Source organism: Gouania willdenowi, chromosome 17 (genome assembly GCF_900634775.1).
Source record: "Gouania willdenowi chromosome 17, fGouWil2.1, whole genome shotgun sequence".
In the NCBI taxonomy this organism is placed as follows: domain Eukaryota; kingdom Metazoa; phylum Chordata; class Actinopteri; order Blenniiformes; family Gobiesocidae; genus Gouania; species Gouania willdenowi.
In genome coordinates, this window is record NC_041060.1 from 101,783 (window position 1) to 123,178 (window position 21,396).

The following is a 21,396-nucleotide window of genomic DNA, read 5'->3' on the forward strand; positions in this document are numbered from 1 at the left end:
GTATAACAGATTTATAAAATACAAAATACAAGCAATGGATATGAAGTCATTAGGTTTTTGTGAAAAAAAAAAAGCTTATACAATAATGCAAGAATACTAGTATAGTTTATGTGCAAAAAAAGTACATAACTTCCTACAGGGGGCCAACAAGATGGTTTGTACCCAGGGCCCAAATATGTGGTGCTACGGCTCTACATAACGCTGACATTAAGGCGGGAAATGCTGTTTTAAATCAGTGGGTTTTGATTCCAGCTTTGAATTGTGAGAATGAGTCCATGTTCCTGAGATCCAGAGGTGGTGAGTTCCAGAGCCATGGTGGGGAGGCGGGCTGGGGGAGTGGACAGATGAATGGAGGAGGAGGATCTGAGGGAGTGAGATGGAGTGTAGACGTGGAGTCAGGAAGGGGGGGCAGTGTGGTGGATGGCCTTGAAAGTTAACAGAAGGATCTTGAAGTGGATGCAGAATTGAATGGGGAGCCAGTGGAGAACAGGAGTGATGAAGGGGGTTTTGGTGATGATGCGGGCAACATCATTTACTGGGGAGACCGTAGAGAAGAAGTTACATTAATCAGGAGGGAGGGTAGAAGATGGTTCACTAGTGATGTACAGCTGGGTGTCATCCTCGTAACAGTGAAAATGAATACCAATTTTACAGAAGATATTGCCAAGGGGGAGGAGGTAAATAACAAAGAGAAGGGGCCCCAGGACTGAGCCTTGGGGCACACCTGTAGTTACGGGGGAGGGGTTTGATTTAAACTGAGTGCAGCCGGAGAGATTTAAACCAGTTAAGGGGGTGTGGGTAATACCGATGGACGCTAATCAGTGTCGTTCGCTAAATTGTGACACCTTTGGAGCTATGTTGGTATTTTTGGGGTTAGGTGGAGGGATCTAGTGGGGTTATTGTAATGAACAACACTTAATGACAGCCTTTGTGACACAGAACGACAGGTGTTATGTCATAATAATGACAGCCTTTGTATAAAACTGTTATTCAACGTTCTAACATTCTAATATTAAACCACAGCTCCTAGAACCAGGGTACATATTATGACAATGTTTTTTTAAAGCAACTCATTGACGTGAGGGGAAATTAAAAGGACAGTAGAAACATTGGATGAGGTGTGTGTGTGGGTGTGTGTGGGAGGAAAATTGGAAGGGAGGAGCTGCTGGAAGTGTTCAACATCCAACCAACATCCAACCATCCAGTCAGTCAGCAGCTCTCTCCTCTAACAGCTCTATAGTTCCAATGGAGGTCTGGAACAGTCGTGCACTGTGTTTGTTCATCTTTCTGTTTGAATTCAACCGTTTATCAGCTTTTAATCTAGACGTGGACAATGTCCTGAAGAAGTCCGGGGACCCGGGCTCCCTGTTCGGCTTCTCTCTCGCCATGCACCGGCAGCTGCAGCCGGTGGATAAACGCATGTAAGTCCTTACACTACTTTACTGTACTTTATAGTACTGTTTTTCAAATGGAGGTACGAGATGGTGCTCCAGGGGGTACTTGAGAGAGAGTGGAAAACTAACAAATAAAAGCATTAAAAATATGGGGTTTTATGATGTTTATTTTGAGTTAAAAATGATAATCATAACAATGAAATTATGTTAATTAGAACATGAACTGAAAATACAAAGAGTGAATCGGAAAAGGACCAGAAATAATAATTTAGGAGGTACTAAATACTGCTTCATTGTACTTATTGACAACATGAGATTCATTCCATCATTATTATCTGTAAAAAGGTTTTGCCCAGTATCCTGAGCAAAATGTTGTTCTCAAAAGTTAGAGAAAGGGGGTACATGAGCCAAAAAAGTTCAAGAACAACTGATTTATAGCATAATAGCAGCGTGGACGAGAATACCTTTAGTTTTAATTGTGGAAAAATTGAACAAAGTTAAATTAAAAGTAAATTTAAAACCAAAAACAATTGCACCACCCATCTTAAAAGAGTGAATTATATTTTTGCCAGCTTGTTCTCATTTTGCCCCCGGGTTACACATTGATGAGTTTTATTATGCCTTCATGTAGAAATGTAGGTAATTGCTCGACTTGCACAGGCAGTGTTGCAGATACAGCTGATGACTTCCCAGGTATTTAAAATCTGTGAACACGCTTTGGATGCTGTCCAGAATTACAGTACAACTGACAAACCTTAAAGCTGCTACCTTCGATTACTTTTTTTAGAAGATTAAATAATCATAGTGCCTCATAGATCAATGAATCAAACATCATTTAATCAAAAGAAAAAAAGAAAAAAATTGAAATTGCAGGTTACTGGAAAAGTGATTTTATTCTTATTGTGGAACAGTGATTAGGTTGAAACCACTTTTGTTCAATTTGTTCCCAGTATTCCCAGTGATATCAGAATGAAGTAAAAACCCTTCTATTCACCTGTCTCCATGACTCCACCACATCTTACAATGCAATGTGTGAACATTTGTGTTTACATTGGAGATTTTTTCATCTAAATAATGTTCGATTCTTTGATCTATGAGGAATACAATAGGATTTTATCCAATAAAAAATCATCAAGGGTAGCAGCTCGTCACTCCACTATTTAACAGAGAAAGCACCTTAAGTGATTCTTTAGAGCAGGGGTGTCAAACAGTTCAGGGGCCAAAGGCGGACCAGTTGTGGGGTCGCCAACAGTGTTGGGGTAACGCGTTACAGTAACGATATTACGTTTTTGGGTAACACTACACTTAAAATATTGGTAAATAAGCTACTTAACTATAGGAACACGATTTCCTGCCTTTACCCGTATTTTCCCATGTATAGTCTGCCGTTACGGCGGAGCGGTAATTTAGCAACCACATCCTCAAGGGATGAGGGCGTATACAACTTTACAAACACGGAACGGTATCTCATCTCATCGAGTTATTGATTATACAGTAGACTGTATTTGCCTTAGCATGCGTGTGTGTGTGTGTCACAGGCTGTTGGTTGGTGCTCCTAAGGCCGGCCCCATAGGTGGTCATCAAGCCAAAACCCCTGGAGGACTTTACAGCTGTGATATATCCACCTCTCCTGGCTGCACAAGGGTTAACTTTGATAATGAATTTGGTGAGTGATCCGTTATTACATGTTTTTGTTTTTTTTTTACAGTTGAAGCTTTTTATTGTGTAATATGTCATATTTGTGGTGTTTGCTTTATGTGTGTAGAGGATACAAGGAGAGAGAGCAAAGAAAATCAGTGGATGGGAGTGACAGTCAACAGTCAGGGACCTGGAGGTAGAGTTGTGGTAAGTTTCCTTCATATTTAACTTATTACACACAATATTTAGAGCCACATCTTAAAATTAGGGCTGTCACTGCGATTAATTAATCATAGGAAAAAATAACCCGCTGAAAAAAATAAGGCCGTTAATCGCTTTGTTTTCTACTACAAGCAGCGCTGGAAGCTTTCTTATTTCAAGAGTTCCCAGTATACCCATAATACTGACGCACAAACTACAATAACAAGACGGGAGACTGCTGAGCTGCTCAGCTTTGTTTGCATTAATTTTGGCTTAAATAAAAACAGCGGTGGAAAACACAAACCCAGTTGTGTGCAAATCAAGCAAGAAATAGTTTGCCTTATCACCGGAGCTTTGCAGCCTCCGTTAGCACCTCAATGCTAAACATGTAGCAACTAGCGCTGACAGCTAGCATGAACACTCAAAGAGTGCTAGCTGCAACATGCTCTGAGCACGCCATGTTGTCAAAACTGGACAAGATGATAGAGTATATATACAGTATATATATATATACAGTATATATATATATATATATATATATATATGTCCTTGGGACTAGTTTCACATACAGCATAAAATAAATGTCTACGCCTCCATCTGTTTAAGTCTGTTAAAAACAATAACTTAGTTTGTTATAAATCAATCTTTTGATCTGCACAATAATGTAATTAATTTAAAAGAAAATACCTTTAGGTGCGATTAAAAAAATAGGATCATTTGATTAATTAATTACAGAACATAATGAATTAATTGCACAATTTTTTAAATCTCTTGACAGCACTACTTAAAATAACTAGAATTTCTCACAATGCATCTCAGACTTTTTCTGTCGTGCCCCCCTTTGAAGAGTGAGTTTTTTTAAGGTTCCCCACCCACACACCCCTCCCCCCACCCACACCCCCCTGCCAGAAAAAAATTCAGTGACTTGGGTCAAAAATGCAACCTCCATTGAAAAACCGTAAAAATTCTTCTTGATTCTTGGGTCAAACCAAGCTTTTCTGCTCCTGTTGCAGACGTGCGCTCATCGGTACCAGCGTCGCAGTAATGTTGGGACGGACCTCGAAACTCGCGACATCATCGGCCGTTGCTACATGCTGGGCCAGGACCTGACAATCTCCGATAAATCGAGGGAAGGAGAAGGAGGCGGATGGCACTTTTGTGACAACAGACCCGGAGGTCATGCAATGTTCGGATCCTGTCAGCAGGGTCTTTCTGCAACATTCGACAAAGACTACCACTACCTCATCTTTGGAGCTCCTGGAGCCTATAACTGGAAAGGTAGTCAGTTGAGAAGTCGTTGTGTAGTGTTGTACGATTTCATTTTTGTATTTTATTCAGTTTGTCAGCTGCATTTAACCTTTACCCATGTTCACTGTCTAATGTTAATATTATCAATAAAGTATTCTATTGGAAAGTGGAGATCGCAGACAGAATGTTCATATGTTGCTTTTTGGGATGGAAAATGTGTTTGCTTTGCTGCCTCATTTTGACTTTTCTTTTCTTTTATCTCAGTCTCTCCCATCGAGTCATTTCTAGCTCTCTTTATTTATTTAAGGTATCGTACGTTTGGAACAGAAAAACTACACTTTATATGACCTGGGCATTTTTGATGATGGTCCATTCGAGACAGGGGATGATAGTAAAAGAAAACCCGAACTTGTTCCTGTTCCGTCCAGTAGCTACCTGGGTGAGAAAAACAGATAATCCATGACCGGTCTCCATTTTTAAATGTTCACATCAGCACTGGATGTTCTTCAGACTGACTGTGTAAGCCTCCCCACGTCTCTTTCTTTTTCCAGGTTTCTCCTTGGACTCGGGAAGGAGTTTGACGAAGAAGGGCCAGCTGACGGTGGTGGCCGGAGCTCCACGAGCCGGTCACAGCGGAGAGGTGTTGCTGTTAAAGACCGGAGGAGACACCAGCACCATCTTGTTAAAGGAGTACTCCCTGGAAGGAGAGGGACTGGCTTCGTCTTTCGGCTACGATCTGGCTGTGTTGGATCTCAACAAGGACGGGTAAGGGATACAAAGAGATAAAAAGTTGTGGACAGTGACGATGCTATGCTGGTGTTTGTTTGTTAGCTGGGAGGACATCGTGGTAGGAGCTCCTCAGTACTTTGAAAAGGACGGAGAGATCGGTGGAGCCGTTTACGTCTTTGTCAACAAAGCTGGAAAATGGAACAAAGTCACACCCATCAGAATAGCTGGGCCTCAGGACTCCATGTTTGGCCTGTCGGTGGAAAACCTTGGAGACATCAATCTGGATGGTTACCATGGTGAGGATGAAACACACGTACACTCACAGATGTGTGTGTGTGTTTTTTTGTTGTTTTTTTTTACACTCAGTTTTGCTGGTTTTGTGAACAGACTTTGCTGTGGGAGCTCCTTATGATGATGATGAAGGTGGAAATGTTTTTATCTACCATGGATCAGACACAGGGCTCAGCTCCGAAAAGGCTGCACAGGTATATGAACGATCCATTCATATTCCTTTGGTCTATTTATGTAATACATGAGAAAACAGTTAAAGCTGAGTAAGTAGTACTGTATTTCATTCAAAAGTTGTTCTCATAAATCTTTTGAAAAGGATTGACTCACAAACAAATGTCGAAGATAGAAATTGCAGCTTGAAGGTTTGTTATTGACTCCTCTCTACCATCAACAAACTAACAAATGCAATATTGTTGATAAAATACTAGACCTATGTATGGACAGTATCATCTAGTGCTTGAAGAATATACATTTCTAGGTGTGATTTTCAGCCACAATGTTAGCTGGAGATCACAAATAAATAGTATTTGCTGTACAGTAGCCACAAATGTTGCTAAAATGGGTAGGTGTAGATATTTGCTGAACCAAAAAGCTCTTATCTTATATTGTCCTCTAATCTGACTGTATATCAACTGTTGCGTAGAGGCCTGGGGCATTACTTTGAATAATGCACAATGAAGGTCATAGGGACCGTACTAACTCACTGTTCTTAAAATCTAACACTCTAAAACTTGGTGACTTGATAGAAATGAAATCTTTGTTATTAATATATAAGCCAGAAATAACTAACTTCAGTAAACATTCAACAAAAATGTGCTAATAGAGAGTGTAGATACTGCCTAAGGGGAACTCTTAATCTGAAGGTACAGGATGCTCGTACTACCCTTAAAAATCATTGTATCACGCTAAAATATGTCAACCCACGGAATAGTTTAGATGGAAACCTAATTAACGCTACTAGTCTGCAGATATTCAAAATACATAAGAGAAGTATTTTGGAGAAATATGCAAATAACTTTTTTAACTGTAGGTAACCCTGTAATATTTGGAATTAATACAAATGCTATTTCATAAACAACAATATAATGTGTGTATAAATATGTGTAGTTTGTGATCATTCTGTGTGAGGTCAAAATGTACTAAAATGCTTTTGTCTTCTTTTCTGTTGTTGATGATCTATTTGTATGTTCATAATAATAATTGAATATGGGGGAGGAGCCTAATAGCTTTCATGCATCAGCCTACTCCTTTGAGCTGTCATTACTATCTAATGATGTATCTTGTGTTTTATTAAAAATATAAATGTGAATTGCTCAAATAAACTAAACAACAACAAAAAAGCAGCTTTAGTATGGTTAAATGAAACTATAATACCAGTGAATCCCAGTTCAAAGTCTCTACAAAAGGTTTAATGAGTTATGGCTACTCTGCAGTGAGTCCCTGGGGTTATTTTCCTGTCTGTCTCTCTTCCAAAGCATCTTATTTTATAAATACTAGTAATAACGCTACTGATCTTGTTTCAGGTGTTGTCTGGCCAGCCTTTAGGAGTGAAGTGGTTTGGTTACTCTCTGGCAGGGAACATGGACCTGGATGAGAACTCATATCCTGACGTGGCTGTCGGATCCCTTTCAGATGCCGTTTTCATCTTCAGGTGTTGGAACATCCTCGTTATGTTTATTGTAATCCTATCATATGTTCTGTGTTGGTTTTCTTTCAAGTTTAGTTGAAGTGTGTATTGCCCATAACCTTTTATGTTTGTATTGACAGAACACGTCCAGTGATCAACATCAAGAAGACGATCAAGTTCACGCCCACTAAAATCGATCTCAACAACAAGAACTGTGGCAACACCTTCTGGTACGCTTGTTTCCTCACATTCCCAACTGTGGGAAATGGTACTAATCAAGTAATAGGCAGTGATTCCAACTGTTAGTCTGATTATTTGAATATTTTTTTAAATCTGTTAGGGGTCACTGAATTGGCAATATATTGATGACTTGACTAGAGATGTCCTGATACAACCTTTTCCACTTCTGATATGATGCCGATATTGGTGCATTGAGAATTGGCCGATACATATCGAAACAATGCAACACCAGCACAATTTATACATACTTTTATTACTTATTGTGTAGTGAGGAATGTTAGAAAAGACTTGATAAATTGATATTAGTCAAACAGAGAACAATAGTCAGCAACAGCAGGTATGAGAAATACTGAGCCATTTTTTAATTAACCAATGGTTACATACATTTTAACCTTAAACATAAGAATAGCCTCTGAAAAGTCACTTTGACACTTCGAAAAACAGGCTGTTTTTGGCCCTTCATGCACATGTATGAGTGGACGTGGCTATAGATGCCGACTTCACAGTACATCTGATCACTAGCAATTGTCTTTCGCTATCCACACACTTGTGATTGTTTTCTGCCAAAAAACAGCACATTACAGTAAAACACATGGATATTTAAGTGGCTATTGTGATTGTGAGTCAGACACACACTGCTTCAGGGTGTGTGTTTATCACATCAGCTGTTTCAGATGTTTCAAACACTCACTGGAACTGCTATGTCGCTTTCTTATCATCCTCACATATTCTGACCACAGAACTAGTCAAATTAAGGTGATAATCATCTGTTTTGTCCAACTGCTGCGTCGCATTGGGTCACAAACACGTCAGATCATGTCAAAGATGATACGAGGCGATATAATGGCTACTAAAAGTAGAACTGATTGTTAGCGCTCACACTGTGCTTCCGATTATCTAAATACTGGATAATCTATATACTGAATGTAAATATATAATCTGTGGATAAAGGGACTAGTGTTAAGGGAGCAGGCTTGTAATTGGAGGCTCACTGGTTCTAATCTCCCTGGTCCATCACTGTGGGATGTTAATCAGTCCCTTATATTAACCCTAACCCCTCCCTGTGTGCTACACCGTGACTCTCTACTGCTCCTCAAAGAGGGGTTAAATGCAGAGAACACATTTCATGTATGTAGCTTTACATATATGACAATAATGTATATTCTATATTAAACCACAGTGTTTGTTTTAGCTGTGAGGTAGTTTGAGAGGGAGGAGCTCACATTCTTACTACTAGTACAGTGTCCGTCGGAAGTATGTTTTCATATTCATGTGGGAGCTTAAGTACAGTAGTCAATTATGGCCAAATGAGTATGTTTGCAGGTTGGATGTACAAAGAGGTGTACATACTCTGTAGTGTTATAAAGGGGTTTATTTGTGGGTGCAAAATAAAACAGCATGTATGATTTCAATGGTTCCGTTGTCGCAACTCTCTCTCTAAACTGCTCTGTGTGTGTTCAGAATGTACATCCAAGGTGCGCATTTGGTTATATAGCACGTGGTAAAAATATCAGTGTTTATAAGGCCGTATCCATGGAGAAATTTGTGTTTGCTTTCAACACAGCGGCCATTGCCCGCCAATAACAAACATGAAAATAAATGTTTTGAAATGTAATCACCAAATAAGGGACAGTCAAAAAGTATGTTTCCTCAAGAGAGAAGAGAAATCCTCAGGAGCTCAGAACTTGTGAAAGAGCCTTAAACTATCTTCCTCACTCGTTTGCCTGCGCACAGGTCTGGTGCTACTCCAGGTCTTCAGCGAGCGATTGGCTCTGGCTGCACACGTGACTCTGTGGCTCTGGCACGTACCGGAGGGGAACTGTGCAGTGAAATAGATATAGGTGGTGTGTTTGCGCCCCCTCACACGGAGGTCAAAAGCTGAATAGGTTTCACTTCTTGAAATGTCCAAATAAATCCAAAATAACAGATGCACACACTTGGGGTATTTGGAAGCTGTTAACAAAGTTTCAAGTCGAACAGAGGCCGCGCCGGGAAGATATTCACTCCACAAACGCACACACGCACGCAGACCTTTCTTGCATTATAGTATAGATGTCAGGAGGAAGAGTTTCCGCGTTGAGACGTCACAACACAAAAAAAATCCACCTTGGCAAAACTTTTTCAACTTTGACCATCTGAGTCAGGCTAAAGGAATGTATATTACTGTAGCAAAACCATTATAAAGTGATTTTTTTCATAATACTGCCTCTTTAATAAATCCAGTAAAAACTAAGTATTGGAGTGCGTACACCTTAAATTTAATGGTTAAAAACCAGTACAAACATGCTTTTATCCAGTCTAATGCAGCTAATCTCTATGTCACCAGTTTGACGGTTGAGGCGTGCTTCACCTACACTGCCAACCCTAAAAGTTACGCTCCCAGACTAGGTAAACTGTGTTTTCCTTCTTCATTTTCATTCTCATGTATACTGTTAATATTACACACATCACAGGCTTGTCTGTATTAAATCAACTCTTTTCTCTACTTCATTTAGCCTTGGTTTACTCCATGGAAGCAGACGCTGACCTAAAGAAGAATGGTTTTATTCCCAGGGCGTCCTTCACAGAGCCTGGAGCATCTGAAAAAACTAACGAAGCCAAAGGCATCATCTCCATTAATGTCAAAGACAAAACAGTGTGTGTTAAACGTCAGCTTGCCATACAGGTAGTGAACATTTCAATATTTCCTTAAAACATTAAGTGCATTTGCAGTGTGAGAACATGGCACAATGTGGCCTTTTTTTGACCTGCAGGAAAACATCAAAGACAAACTGCATGGGATCCCGATCGACGTGTCGGTGGAAATCAACGATGCAACACGTAAACGTAGGCAGAGCTCAAATGGGCCCCTGAAACCTGTGTTGGACGCCAACGAACCCCCAACGACCCGATCACAGGTTTGTACGTGTGTGTGTCTGTGTGTGTGTGTGTGTTAGCATATTCTAGCTTTGTAGTGTGATGATCTGTAGTAATGCAAGCAAGTTGATTTGGTCTTTCATTTATTCAGACAACTTTTTTCAGGAAATTTCCATCGAAATTGATTTTGATCTCCTGACACGTTTCGACTGCTGTCAGAAGATCAAAGTCAATTTCCTGAAAGATGTCAGAAGATCAAAGTCAATTTCCTGAAAAAAATTGTCCTAATAAATGTAACTATAACAGATCATCTGTAGTGTTTGTGTGTACATTTGTTTTCTAGGTGAATTTTCTTAAGGAAGGCTGTGGCGGTGACAATGTGTGTGAGAGCAACCTGCAGGTGAAACATCGCTTTGGACACAGATCGACTGATCAAGACACATTCACTCCTTTGGAATTGTAAGAAGTCATACACATACAGTCATTTATATAATATTATATTACAATTATTAGTTATGATGCAGGAGGCATCCTCCCTATTGTTATCCACTTTTTCTTCCATCATCGCCAACTCCTTCAAAGAGTTTTATCCGATTTTGACAATTAGGCTATCAAAAAATTCAGAAAGTTTCCGAGATTTATGCTTGTACTTTTATAATTTGTAACTTTTAAACTTTTTTACTTACATTTTTTCTTTCCCATTGATTTCTAATAGAGATTTCAACTATTTCAACCTTATTGTTAATGCCAGTGAGCAACATATTAAAATATATTCTATATTATTGTTTCACATTAAACACGACAACGGTCAAAGCACAGTTGAGTTGTGAGCTAGATATTTAACTGCTCTTTGCTGACTGACAAAGTACACAATTTAAGAGCAATTGAGGCATTAAATTATATTTTCATGCTGCTGTTTTAAAACAAAAATTAGAGTTTCACATTCTGTCATTTTTTATTACAGCTTTCACGTGATGGATAGAGAAACTCTTTGGGTTACACTATAAATAGGCTCCAAACCAGTTAGACTTCTGTAGGTTTTTGTTGGCTCATGTTTAGCCTGTTGTCACTGCAGACTTTCTTTGTTTTTATTAAATAAATTTAAAATGTGTCTCTAATGGCACGTGATCATTTTTTTTCCCACTATCAAAAACCTTGTTTTCTTATTATTAAAACAACATTATATAAACTTGTTTGTTTCCTGAATAAAAAATAAATCTTCCTCAGAAAACAATATTTAGATTTTTTGCTTATTTATTACAGTAAATCAGATTTATCCCTTAATTCTCATTTTATTCACATTATATTATTTTGTTGTGTCTGTTTAAAGGGAAAATGGCATTCCCGTGATCTCGCTCAGTGACCAAAACAACATCGCTCTGGAGATCAAAGTGACCAATCCAGATGGAGACGATGCACACGAGGCGTCTATTAACGCTAGCTTCCCTCGCTCCCTGACCTACGCTGCTTACAGAGTTTCACCTCAGGTGAGTTTTTGCCTCCATGAAACACACACACACAGAAACACAAACATGACCTTTTCATTTGCCCACAGGAGCTTTCAGTGAGCTGCATTGCCAATAAAAATGGATCGAGAGCTCACTGTGATCTTGGAAACCCCTTTAAACGTGACTCTGAGGTGAGAAAACTTCCTTTTGGGCTTTTTTTTTTTTTTTTTTTTTTTCAATTGTCAGTTACATTTTATAAATCACATTTCTGCTTTTTTGTTAACAGACAACCTTTTACATTATTTTGGGCACATCTGGAATTTCTCCTGACACTTCTGAACTGGAGATTGAACTTCAGTTAGAAACGTAAGTCGACACTTTTGGAGCTATGTTGGCATTTTTTGGGTTAGATGGAGGCATCTCGTGGGGCTAGGTCGGGTTAGGGGTTAGTTTTAGGATTTGGTAGGGGTAAGGGCTAGGGTAATGAACGACACTTAATGACAGCCTTCGTGACACCTTATTCATGCTAATGCTGTGTCATGTCATAATAATGACGGCATAATGTTAGTCTTATGTATAAAACTTCAAGTAAGGTGTTACCGAAATATCTTCCAATGATTAATATATTATTTTTCTAACTGATTCCACAGGACAAGTAACCAGAAGCAAATAGCTCCCGTCAAAGCCAAGGCCAAAATAGCCATTGTGTTACAGTTGTCATTATCAGGGTAAGAAGAATGCACACACACACACACACACACGCACACGCACGCACGCACTGTGTAAAGAGAAAATCAACTAGAATATTTGCATTTCGTGAAAATGCAAGTGAGGATGCAGGTGTTGGCCCACGTCGTACTGCATTAGCATTAGAATTAACATTAGCTAGCATTAGAATTAGCTAGCATTAACATAAATTAGCATTAACATTCATTTAGCATTAGCATAGCTAGCAATAACATTATCATTAGCATAAATTAGCATTAGCTAACATTAACCTAATGTTAGCATTAGCCTAACAATAGTATTGCCTTGGCATTTGCATTAACTTAGTATTAGAATTAACCTAGCATTAACCGAGCAATAGCATTAGCCGCACATTAACACTACCCTATCATTAGCATTAACATTAGCCTAACAATAGCATTAACCTAGCATTAGCATTCATCTAGCATAAACATTTGCATAGCAATAGCATTACATTCACCTAGCATTAGCACTAACTTAGCATTGAAATTCACCTAGCATTAACCTAGCAATAACATTAGTCTAGCATTAGCATAAACATAATATTAGCATTCACCTAGCAATGACATTGACCTCGCATTGACATTAACATGGCACATAGCACAAATTACAAAGTCATCTCAATACGCTTATCAAAATATCAAATCCATAATAAAGAAAAAACCCAACAATATCCACATGAACAAGCATTTAGTGACAGTGGGGAAAAAAACAATACCTTTTACAGAACCAGGTTCAGAGGTGGCAGCCATCTGCGTGGACTGGTTGTGGTTAGTGGATAGAAGGACCAACAGAACAGGATAGAGAGATAGAACATCAGAGTGTCTCAGACTAGTTGAGTCGTGAACCACAGATCAGGAAGTGACATCATCAGCTTCACGACACCTGAAACAGAGCAGAGAGAGAAGGACGAGGAGAAGACACTGACTGCAGAAAAACATGATATTATTATCAAGTCAGCCTGTCTTGGCCTTGGGCCTCACTCCTAGTGCCTAGTCAGCACTTATTATAAAGGTGATCAATCTCTTCCTGTTTATTGGTAAGCTAACAGTGACTCTAAGGTCAGTAAATGTGACAGTTCACAGACGAGCCCATGTCCGCTCTAGCGGTTAGATTATGTTATGATTCAGTCCTGTTTATGCGGACTGTAAATCATAACCAGCTACATCAGAATTTGAATCTCTTCCTGTTTATTGAACCAGTAAATGTGACAGTTTACAGACGAGCCCATGTTCGCTCTAGCAGTTAGGTTATGTTATGATTCACATTAGCACTAACCTTGCATTAACATTCACCTAGCATTAGCCTAGCAATAACATAAACCTATCATTAGCATTAACCTAGTGTTAGCATCAACCTAGCATTAACATTAACCTAGCAATAACACTGGCTTAACATTAGCAATAACATTAACCTAGCATTAGCACTAACTTAGCATTAGCATTGGCCTAGCATTAACTTAACATTAGCAATAAGGTTGAAATGTGTTCTCACTAAAGTATGTCACTAACTGTTCAGACAAGCCCAGCCATCTCAGATCTACTTCACTGGAGACATTAAAGGGGAGGCGGCCATGAAGTCAGAGAGCGACATCGGGAATCCCATCATACACCAGTTCAGAGTGAGTAATGCTACTACTGTTGTCCAACTACTGGTCAACGAACTAAATGAAGGAAGATTTACACTCCCACATGTTCCCAGATCATTAACTTAGGAAAGCGACTGGCAGACTTTGGCACTGCTACCCTGAACATTGACTGGCCAAAGGAGACGGAGAAGGGAAAGTGGCTGCTCTACCTGATGAAGATCAGCTCCATGGGAGTGGAGATGGAGTGCACGCCGAAGGGGGAGATCAACCCTCTTACCATGGTCAGTCAGGAGCTGTGTTTCCATTGTTCTTGGAAATGTGCAAAATCTAAATAGTTCAATAAAAACTGGTAATGGAAACACCAAAATTTTGAAAAAAGACTCAAATATCGCAAAAAAGTTTTAACGCTTTCATGAGGAGGAATTTCATACGTTTCGATATTGAAATGTCGCAAAAGTGCCATGAAAACCCTTTTTATACAAATACACGTCACAGAACGTGATGTACCTGGTCACATGACCACTTATCTCCCAGAAAATATGACTAGGTATGTGTAGACAGATAGGGAGACCCAGAAATTTAATAGTGTTAGACTTCAAAATCATTAGTGCCACATTAGACGTTGAGGTGTATTGACTGCTTAATTTGATATTCATGTTTTGCTATATACCCTTTTCACTTAAAAGCTGAGTATAGGCCTTCAACAGGTGGCCTGAACACATCGGTTTACAAACCAAGCCAGTTATTTTTGTAGCTCTGCTGTTGGGATGTTTATTGCCTGTGAATCGGGGAAGTTGCCTGTTCTCGTGCTACTCAAAGATGCATGGGGGTTTTACCACCGTAATGAACATTTGTTGCTTTCCTTCTTTGTCTTGAAAACTAAGGCTTTGGGGTCCACCATTTGGGTTTCAAATTTCTCGTCAGTTTATATATGTGATTGCCGGGCTGGATTTCTTCAGAGCATGATCTGACCCCGGTTGCTCTCACTGGACTAGACTGCTGTCTCCAGTTCTCCTGTTTTTTCCTCAGAGCGTGATTTGACCTCCTTGTTCTCCCAGGGTTTTGTCTCTGCCCTGGTTTTTGATTCTGCTTGTTTTAATAAACTTTGTATTAATTTGCAAGTCAGCTTCAATGAAGACCTTTTTTTCCACACGACCTCTTTTTTACCATCCACATCATCACCTGGGGAGACACAACAACGTGAAACAACAAAGGAATGTGGAGTGTTCTAAGGAGGTTTTGAGCGTCCATCTTCCCGCATAGAGTCTCTTTGGATGAGATTTCACAGAGTTACGTGGCGCCTGCCCAAAACATTGGAAACACGTTCAAAGTGCAATTTTGTCGAAATTGAAAATATCGCTTTTTTTTTTGCTAAAATCTGTAATGGAACAACAGCTAATGACACAGGAGATCATTTAAAACTTCTGCGCACTAATGTTTTTTTTAATGAGATAAAAAAATCAGTTTGGTAGCAGCTCAAACTCCACATTGTGAATTGAAATTAAACATTTATTCATAAATGTTGTCATTTTAAAATGAAATATCCTTTTTCATTTAAAGGGAGCATCCAGTGCCAGGTCGAGGAGAGCAGCAGAAAAGAGCAAAAATAAGAGTAAACAGGGCACTCTGGCTCGTCTGGCTGATGGAAAAAATACCAAAACTTTGGTAAATGACTTGATTCTGTCCACTTGAATTCATCGTGTCAACCAGTGAGAGGAGAGTTCAGTGGTGATTTTGTGTTTTCTGTCTTTACAGTCTTGTGGGAAAGGTGCTAAATGTGTGAGAATAAAATGCCCTCTGCGGGCGTTGGACAGTAATGCACTCATCACTCTCAACTCTCGGCTGTGGAACAGCACCTTCCTAGAGGTAAAAAGTTACAAACCATTGATATTACTCACCTGCTGTATCGTTCATTGCATAGTTGTGACCATCACCAGCCCTCCATAAGGAAGGGTGGTGTTACACCTTGGTGAGGGGGAAAGGAACAGGGGCAAGTTGGGGTGGGGCCGTGGAAGGAGTGGGGCCACTCTGGTGACAAATGTGGAGAGATTGAAGAGGGTGACGCAACACCGGCTTAAGTATAATAATGGTGGCTGTGAATGGGGGGGTAGTGCTTACACCTAGAACTGATATCAACGTATCTAAGGTTAAGCCCAATATGAGTTTATCCCAAAGCTTAAAGGTGCGTTCACACCAATCACGACTGAAGCGACTAGATTAGATTCAAAACCAAGATAAATGATGCAACGTCAAGCTACCTGCCTTCAAGCGACACAACTTGCACGATTCCGGCGACTCTCAAAGTTGAAAAATTTGAACTTTTCAAGCGACTTCAAGTGACAACTCCCCCTGGCCACCACTGTCTGTAGAGCCGATGCTGCAACCCCTCCCTAGCTACCACTACGGTGAGACGGCTGCAGCGGGAGGGCTGTACTACACTTCCTCAACTTATCAGGACAAAATAAGCCTACATTTTGAGTGAACTCATCCTTTAACTCCGTAAGTTGATAATTTAAACCGTAAAAACAGCGCTGTCTATGATAAGTGTTGTAAACGTACGGCCAGAGAAGAAGTGACCAGCCCTCTCAGTGCTGCTGCCGGCTCCGCGGACACACACTATTCATATTATTCCCCGGTCATTACTGGAGCGATGAAGTGATGGAGTGACCAAAAAGCGAGAAAATGTTCAAGCGACTCATCACGGGTGATTGAAGCAACTTGCATTCGGTGTGAACGCACCTAAGGCATGCCAGTGCATCCATGACCGATGCCACAATTGCGGCTCTTGAACGCACCCCTTGACAGCTGTGTGAACCCAGGGGTCGCTCTGGGCTCCAAAGTCAAGCAAGGGCAGCAGCACCAATGGGAGCCAAGGAGGGGCCACCCCCACGGCCGAGTAGCCAACCAGATTCCCCTGAGACCCCAGTCCGAGAGAATCCCGCCCCCACACACACACCTGAGCAAGCCCCAGGGAACAGAGGGCGTAATGCGTAATGCCACATCCTGAGGCCCTTTACCAGCGCCCACCCAACCAACACTCAACCACGCCCCAAAACCTGACCCCCCCCCCCCGCCCCCGGGGGAGGTCCAGGTATTTTTGTTGTCATCTTGTATATTTTTTTGTTATTTATGTGTATCCTGTCATTTTTAGATTTTTTAAATCCATGTTTTTGGAGTTATTCTGTGTATATTTTTTTGTCATTTTTAACGCTAACAAAATTAGTTTGGTTGCCGCATGTGGCCCCTGCCAATAGCCACCCAACTAACACTGACCCATGCCCCAAAACTCCACCCCCTGGAGGAGGGCCCAGGGAGCCCCCCGTCCGAAACCCCAGCAAGAGGGCAGAGACCTAGGCCTAGGGGGCAACCAGCTTTGCGCCGGACAGGCAATAAGTGGGCGCCCGCCAGCAGCCAGGTCCAGAGCCAGAAGGGGCAGGACCCCAGGCCAGAGGGAACTGCTTTATAGGCAGCACCGGCAGTAGTCTAGCCCGGGATGACGGCCACACCCTCCGCTGCCTAGGATACCAGGGGTACGCCGCAATCCGCCCCACCAGCACCCATGAGCATCGGCCAAACCCTCCCAGAGAGCCTCGGATCACTTTTGTCACCAGTACAAATGTATGGGTCAGCAATTGTAAAGTTGCAAATGCTAAAATAAACAAGTTTTTGTAACATTTAGCAAGAAATCAAATTTAATAATTGTATGTGAATTTTTTAATGTTACTTTTGACCAGATTTACAACAATGCTTGTGAAATTTGTGATATTTTTTTCTCTCGTAAAAATACAATGTCAACATTAAATCTAAATGTTGAATATAAATGTCAACGTGTGAAATTAAATATTTAGCTTATATGCAAATTCACCAAAAGTACCAAAATAAAAGCTCATTGACTTGAACATATGCTATTTCACCAGTGCCATTTAGATTCAACATTTAACATTTAGTTTTAACACCGACATTAAATTTTTGCGTGAAAAAATATCACAAAGTATTACGCATATTATCACAAAACAAATTCACGTGTGTTTTTTAAACATGGTTTGTTGCTAAATGTTACAAAAAGTAGTTTATTTTAGCATGTGCAACTTTACATACCCCACATAAATAAGCCCAGCAATCGCCAAACGCAGACCCCACCTGCTCCAAATATTTCTGTTGTATTACAATGTATTACAATCTGTTTTGTTCTAACAGGACTATTCCAAGTTACACCACACAGAACTAGCAGCCAGAGCCTTTCTGAGCTTTGAAAGTTTGGCAAAGAACATTTTGCTGCAAAACGCTGAGACAGAGGTGAGCAGAAAATAACTTTAAGCTCAGTTTTGACTGATTTTAGGACGTTAACGCGCACGGGTTGTGTTGTGTTGTTCAGGTCAAACTGACGGTGTTCCCAGAGAGGCGTGAGGCTCAGTCTGGAGGCGTGCCCTGGTGGATCATCGTGCTTTCCATCCTCCTCTTTCTCCTCCTGTTGGGTCTGCTGTTTTTCCTGCTTTGGAAGGTAACACGGCAACAAGCTAATTAAACCTCACCAGGGTTGGGGTCAATTATGTTTTTCAATTACATACACGTCAATTACATATCCATGTTCAAATACAACTAGAATATTTGCATTTCCTGAAGAAATGCAAGTGAGGAAGCAGGTGCTGGGCCACGTTGCACTGCATTAGCTTAGCATTAGCTTAGCAGTAGCAGTAAAATAGCAATAGCATTAACCTAGCATTAACAATAGCCTAGCAATAGCATAATCCTAGCATTAACACTAACCTAGCATTAACTTAGCATTAGCCTGGTGTTAGCATATATCTAGCATTACCATTAACTTAATGTTAGCATTAACTTAGCGTTAGCATTAGCTTAACGTTAACAATAGCATAGCAACAGCATTAGCCTAGCATTGGCACTAACTTAGCATTAGCATTTGCCTAGTGTTCACCTAGCAATAGCATTAACCTATCATTGGCTTAGCATTAACTTAATGTTAGCATTTGCCTAGCATTAGCACTACTCTACAATAGCAGTAGTAGCCTAGCATTAACCTAGCAATAGCATTAACCTTGCATTAGCACTAACTTAGCATTAGTCAAGCGTTAGTTGAACATTAGCAATAAGTTTGAAATAGGTTGATAAAAGTTGAAATGGGTTGAAAAAGTTATTATTATTACATTCTCAATTACTAAAGTTCAATTACAATTAATTACAATTACTGATCCTTTAAAAAATAAGCCCATAAAATGTAACCTCCTTCTTGTGTTAGCTTTCTGTTAGCATCTCTTATAATAACGGGTCAGTTTGACCCACGCCTTAAATCAGCTGAAAAATACACAAATAAATATTATATTTCCATGACAATTACAATTACAAAGTGAATTATCTGAATTATCATAATTCCATTATTATTCTAAGAGTTATTAAGAGTCAATCATATTACCCCTAGATTTGTATTTATTTTTTAAATAATAAAATGATCCTCAACAGAACCAACAATAGGAAGAGTTGATCTGAAACATATCTTTATTAACTATGTATATAGAAGCCATTGAACTGTAATGTGGTTTCCCAGGTTTACGTGATTGTAATTGAATAGTATTATACAATTTCCAAGTCAATTATACGAACTAAATTCCAATTCAATTACGTTAACCCATTTCAACTTTTTTCAACAAATAACACCTTTTTTTTTTTTTACTTTTTTCAACCAATTTCAACTTTTTTCAACTTTTTCAACATTATTGCTAATTATCCACTACTGCTTGGTTAATGTCGGTTCTTCCTATCATTGTGAAGCAGAATTCACCAAGCATTGTTCACTAATGCTAATGCTAGGTTAGTGCTAATGCCAGACGAATGTCAATGTTAGGCTAATGCCAGGGTAAAGCCAATGTTAGGCTAATGTTAATGCTAACGCGCTAGGCTAATGCTAAAGCTACTGCTATGCTAATTCTTTTTTTTCTTTTTGCTAGGCTAATGTTAATGCTAGGCTAATGCGATTACTTGGCTGTTGCTAATGTTAGGTTAATGCTTGGCTATAGTTAGGCTATAGCTAGGCTAATGCTAGCCTAATGCTAGGCTAATGCTAGCCTAATGCTAGGCTAATGCTAGACTATTGTAAATACTAGGTTAATGCTAACATTAGGCTAATGCTAACATTAGGCTAATGCTAACATTAGGCTAATGCTAGGTCAATGCTAATGCTAGGCTAATGCTAACGTTAGGCTAATGCTTACGCTAGGCTAATGCAGTGCGACATAGGCCAGCAAATGCAAATATTCTAGTTGTAATTACCAATTACAATAATAATTGACCTCAACCCTGAACCTCACACATTTTTCATAGCAAACATCTTGGCTGTTTGTTGATATTTTTGTATCCACGTTCTCTAATAATCTGTCTGTTCTCAGTGTGGAGTTTTTGGGAAAAAGAATAAAGAAGAAAAAGAGAAACTGACACCAAACGCATAAAAACAACACAGGGTAAAAAATACCCGTCGAGCCACGACCGACTCACCCCTGTTTTTGTTTTTGTTTTGTTGCTACAACAGTTGCTCTCTGGTGTTGTGAACGCTGTTTCCTTCAAAGATCTAACACTTTTAAAGGATTTCACACGTGATTACGTCATGACTTCAGCTGCATGGTGACGGGAGGTGACACTCACAAACAATAACTGCTGCAAGGAAGCACCACTGTCTTCTCTGATCACATCTTTTGATCCATTTACAATCTGATTTAATTTTTCGCTTTTGCAGTCAAAGGTTTTTTTCAAAAGCAGCTTCTGCTCGTCTTCATACTTTGCTCGTTTAAAAAAAAAAAAAGCCACACTGCAGAAAAGCAAAGACAACTGTCTGAACAGTTTTTTGAAACAAGTGCAGATTTACCATCACTGATGAACCGGAGCGTCATTTTTGCACAGCATGGAATGTAAATATCAAAAGAAAAAAAAACACTGTTCACTTAAAGCTGCTGCAGAATAGATGATAAAAGATGTAAAAGGTTGAAATTGTTTGAACGTAACACTGTTGTCAAAAAAGTATTTTGTACAATTTTCTGTTTTTTGTTGTCGTTTTGTCTGTTTTTAGTGTGAATCTGTATTTTTGCTCTTGGTTTGTGTGTTACAAGATATTTTTTGTTGTCATTTTGTTTGTTTTTCTGTTTTTCATGTAGTCGTCTTGTGTATTTTTGCTGTTATTTTTATTTGTTTAAGTCATTTTGGGTAATATCATATCATCAGTTTTTTCTGTTTTAGTCGCCTTTTGTGTTTGAGTAATTTAGTGTATTTTCGTTGTCATTTTGTATATTTTTCTGTTATTTTTTATTATTTTTTTGGAGTCATTCTGTGTGTTTTTGCTGTTGTTTTGTGTGTTATGAGGTATTTTGTGTATTTTTGTTGACA

At 39.6% G+C, this 21,396-nt stretch overlaps 1 protein-coding gene across 1 annotated transcript; it reads left to right on the forward strand.

The window, feature by feature from the left end:
- The first annotated feature begins 868 nt into the window (after nt 1–868).
- Nucleotides 869–20,900, forward strand: LOC114479517 (integrin alpha-6-like). Its single transcript, XM_028473235.1, has 25 exons — nt 869–1,421; nt 2,933–3,060; nt 3,160–3,239; nt 4,247–4,511; nt 4,789–4,920; nt 5,033–5,246; nt 5,313–5,506; nt 5,598–5,695; nt 7,025–7,152; nt 7,269–7,358; nt 9,695–9,756; nt 9,864–10,033; nt 10,122–10,265; nt 10,568–10,683; nt 11,555–11,711; nt 11,780–11,863; nt 11,959–12,038; nt 12,323–12,400; nt 13,938–14,040; nt 14,121–14,288; nt 15,568–15,672; nt 15,763–15,873; nt 18,205–18,303; nt 18,383–18,508; nt 20,409–20,900. Exons 1-25 carry the CDS (start codon nt 1,114–1,116, stop codon nt 20,466–20,468), a joined length of 3,300 nt encoding a protein of 1,099 aa, XP_028329036.1. The 5' UTR covers nt 869–1,113; the 3' UTR covers nt 20,469–20,900.
- Nucleotides 20,901–21,396: the final 496 nt, after the last annotated feature.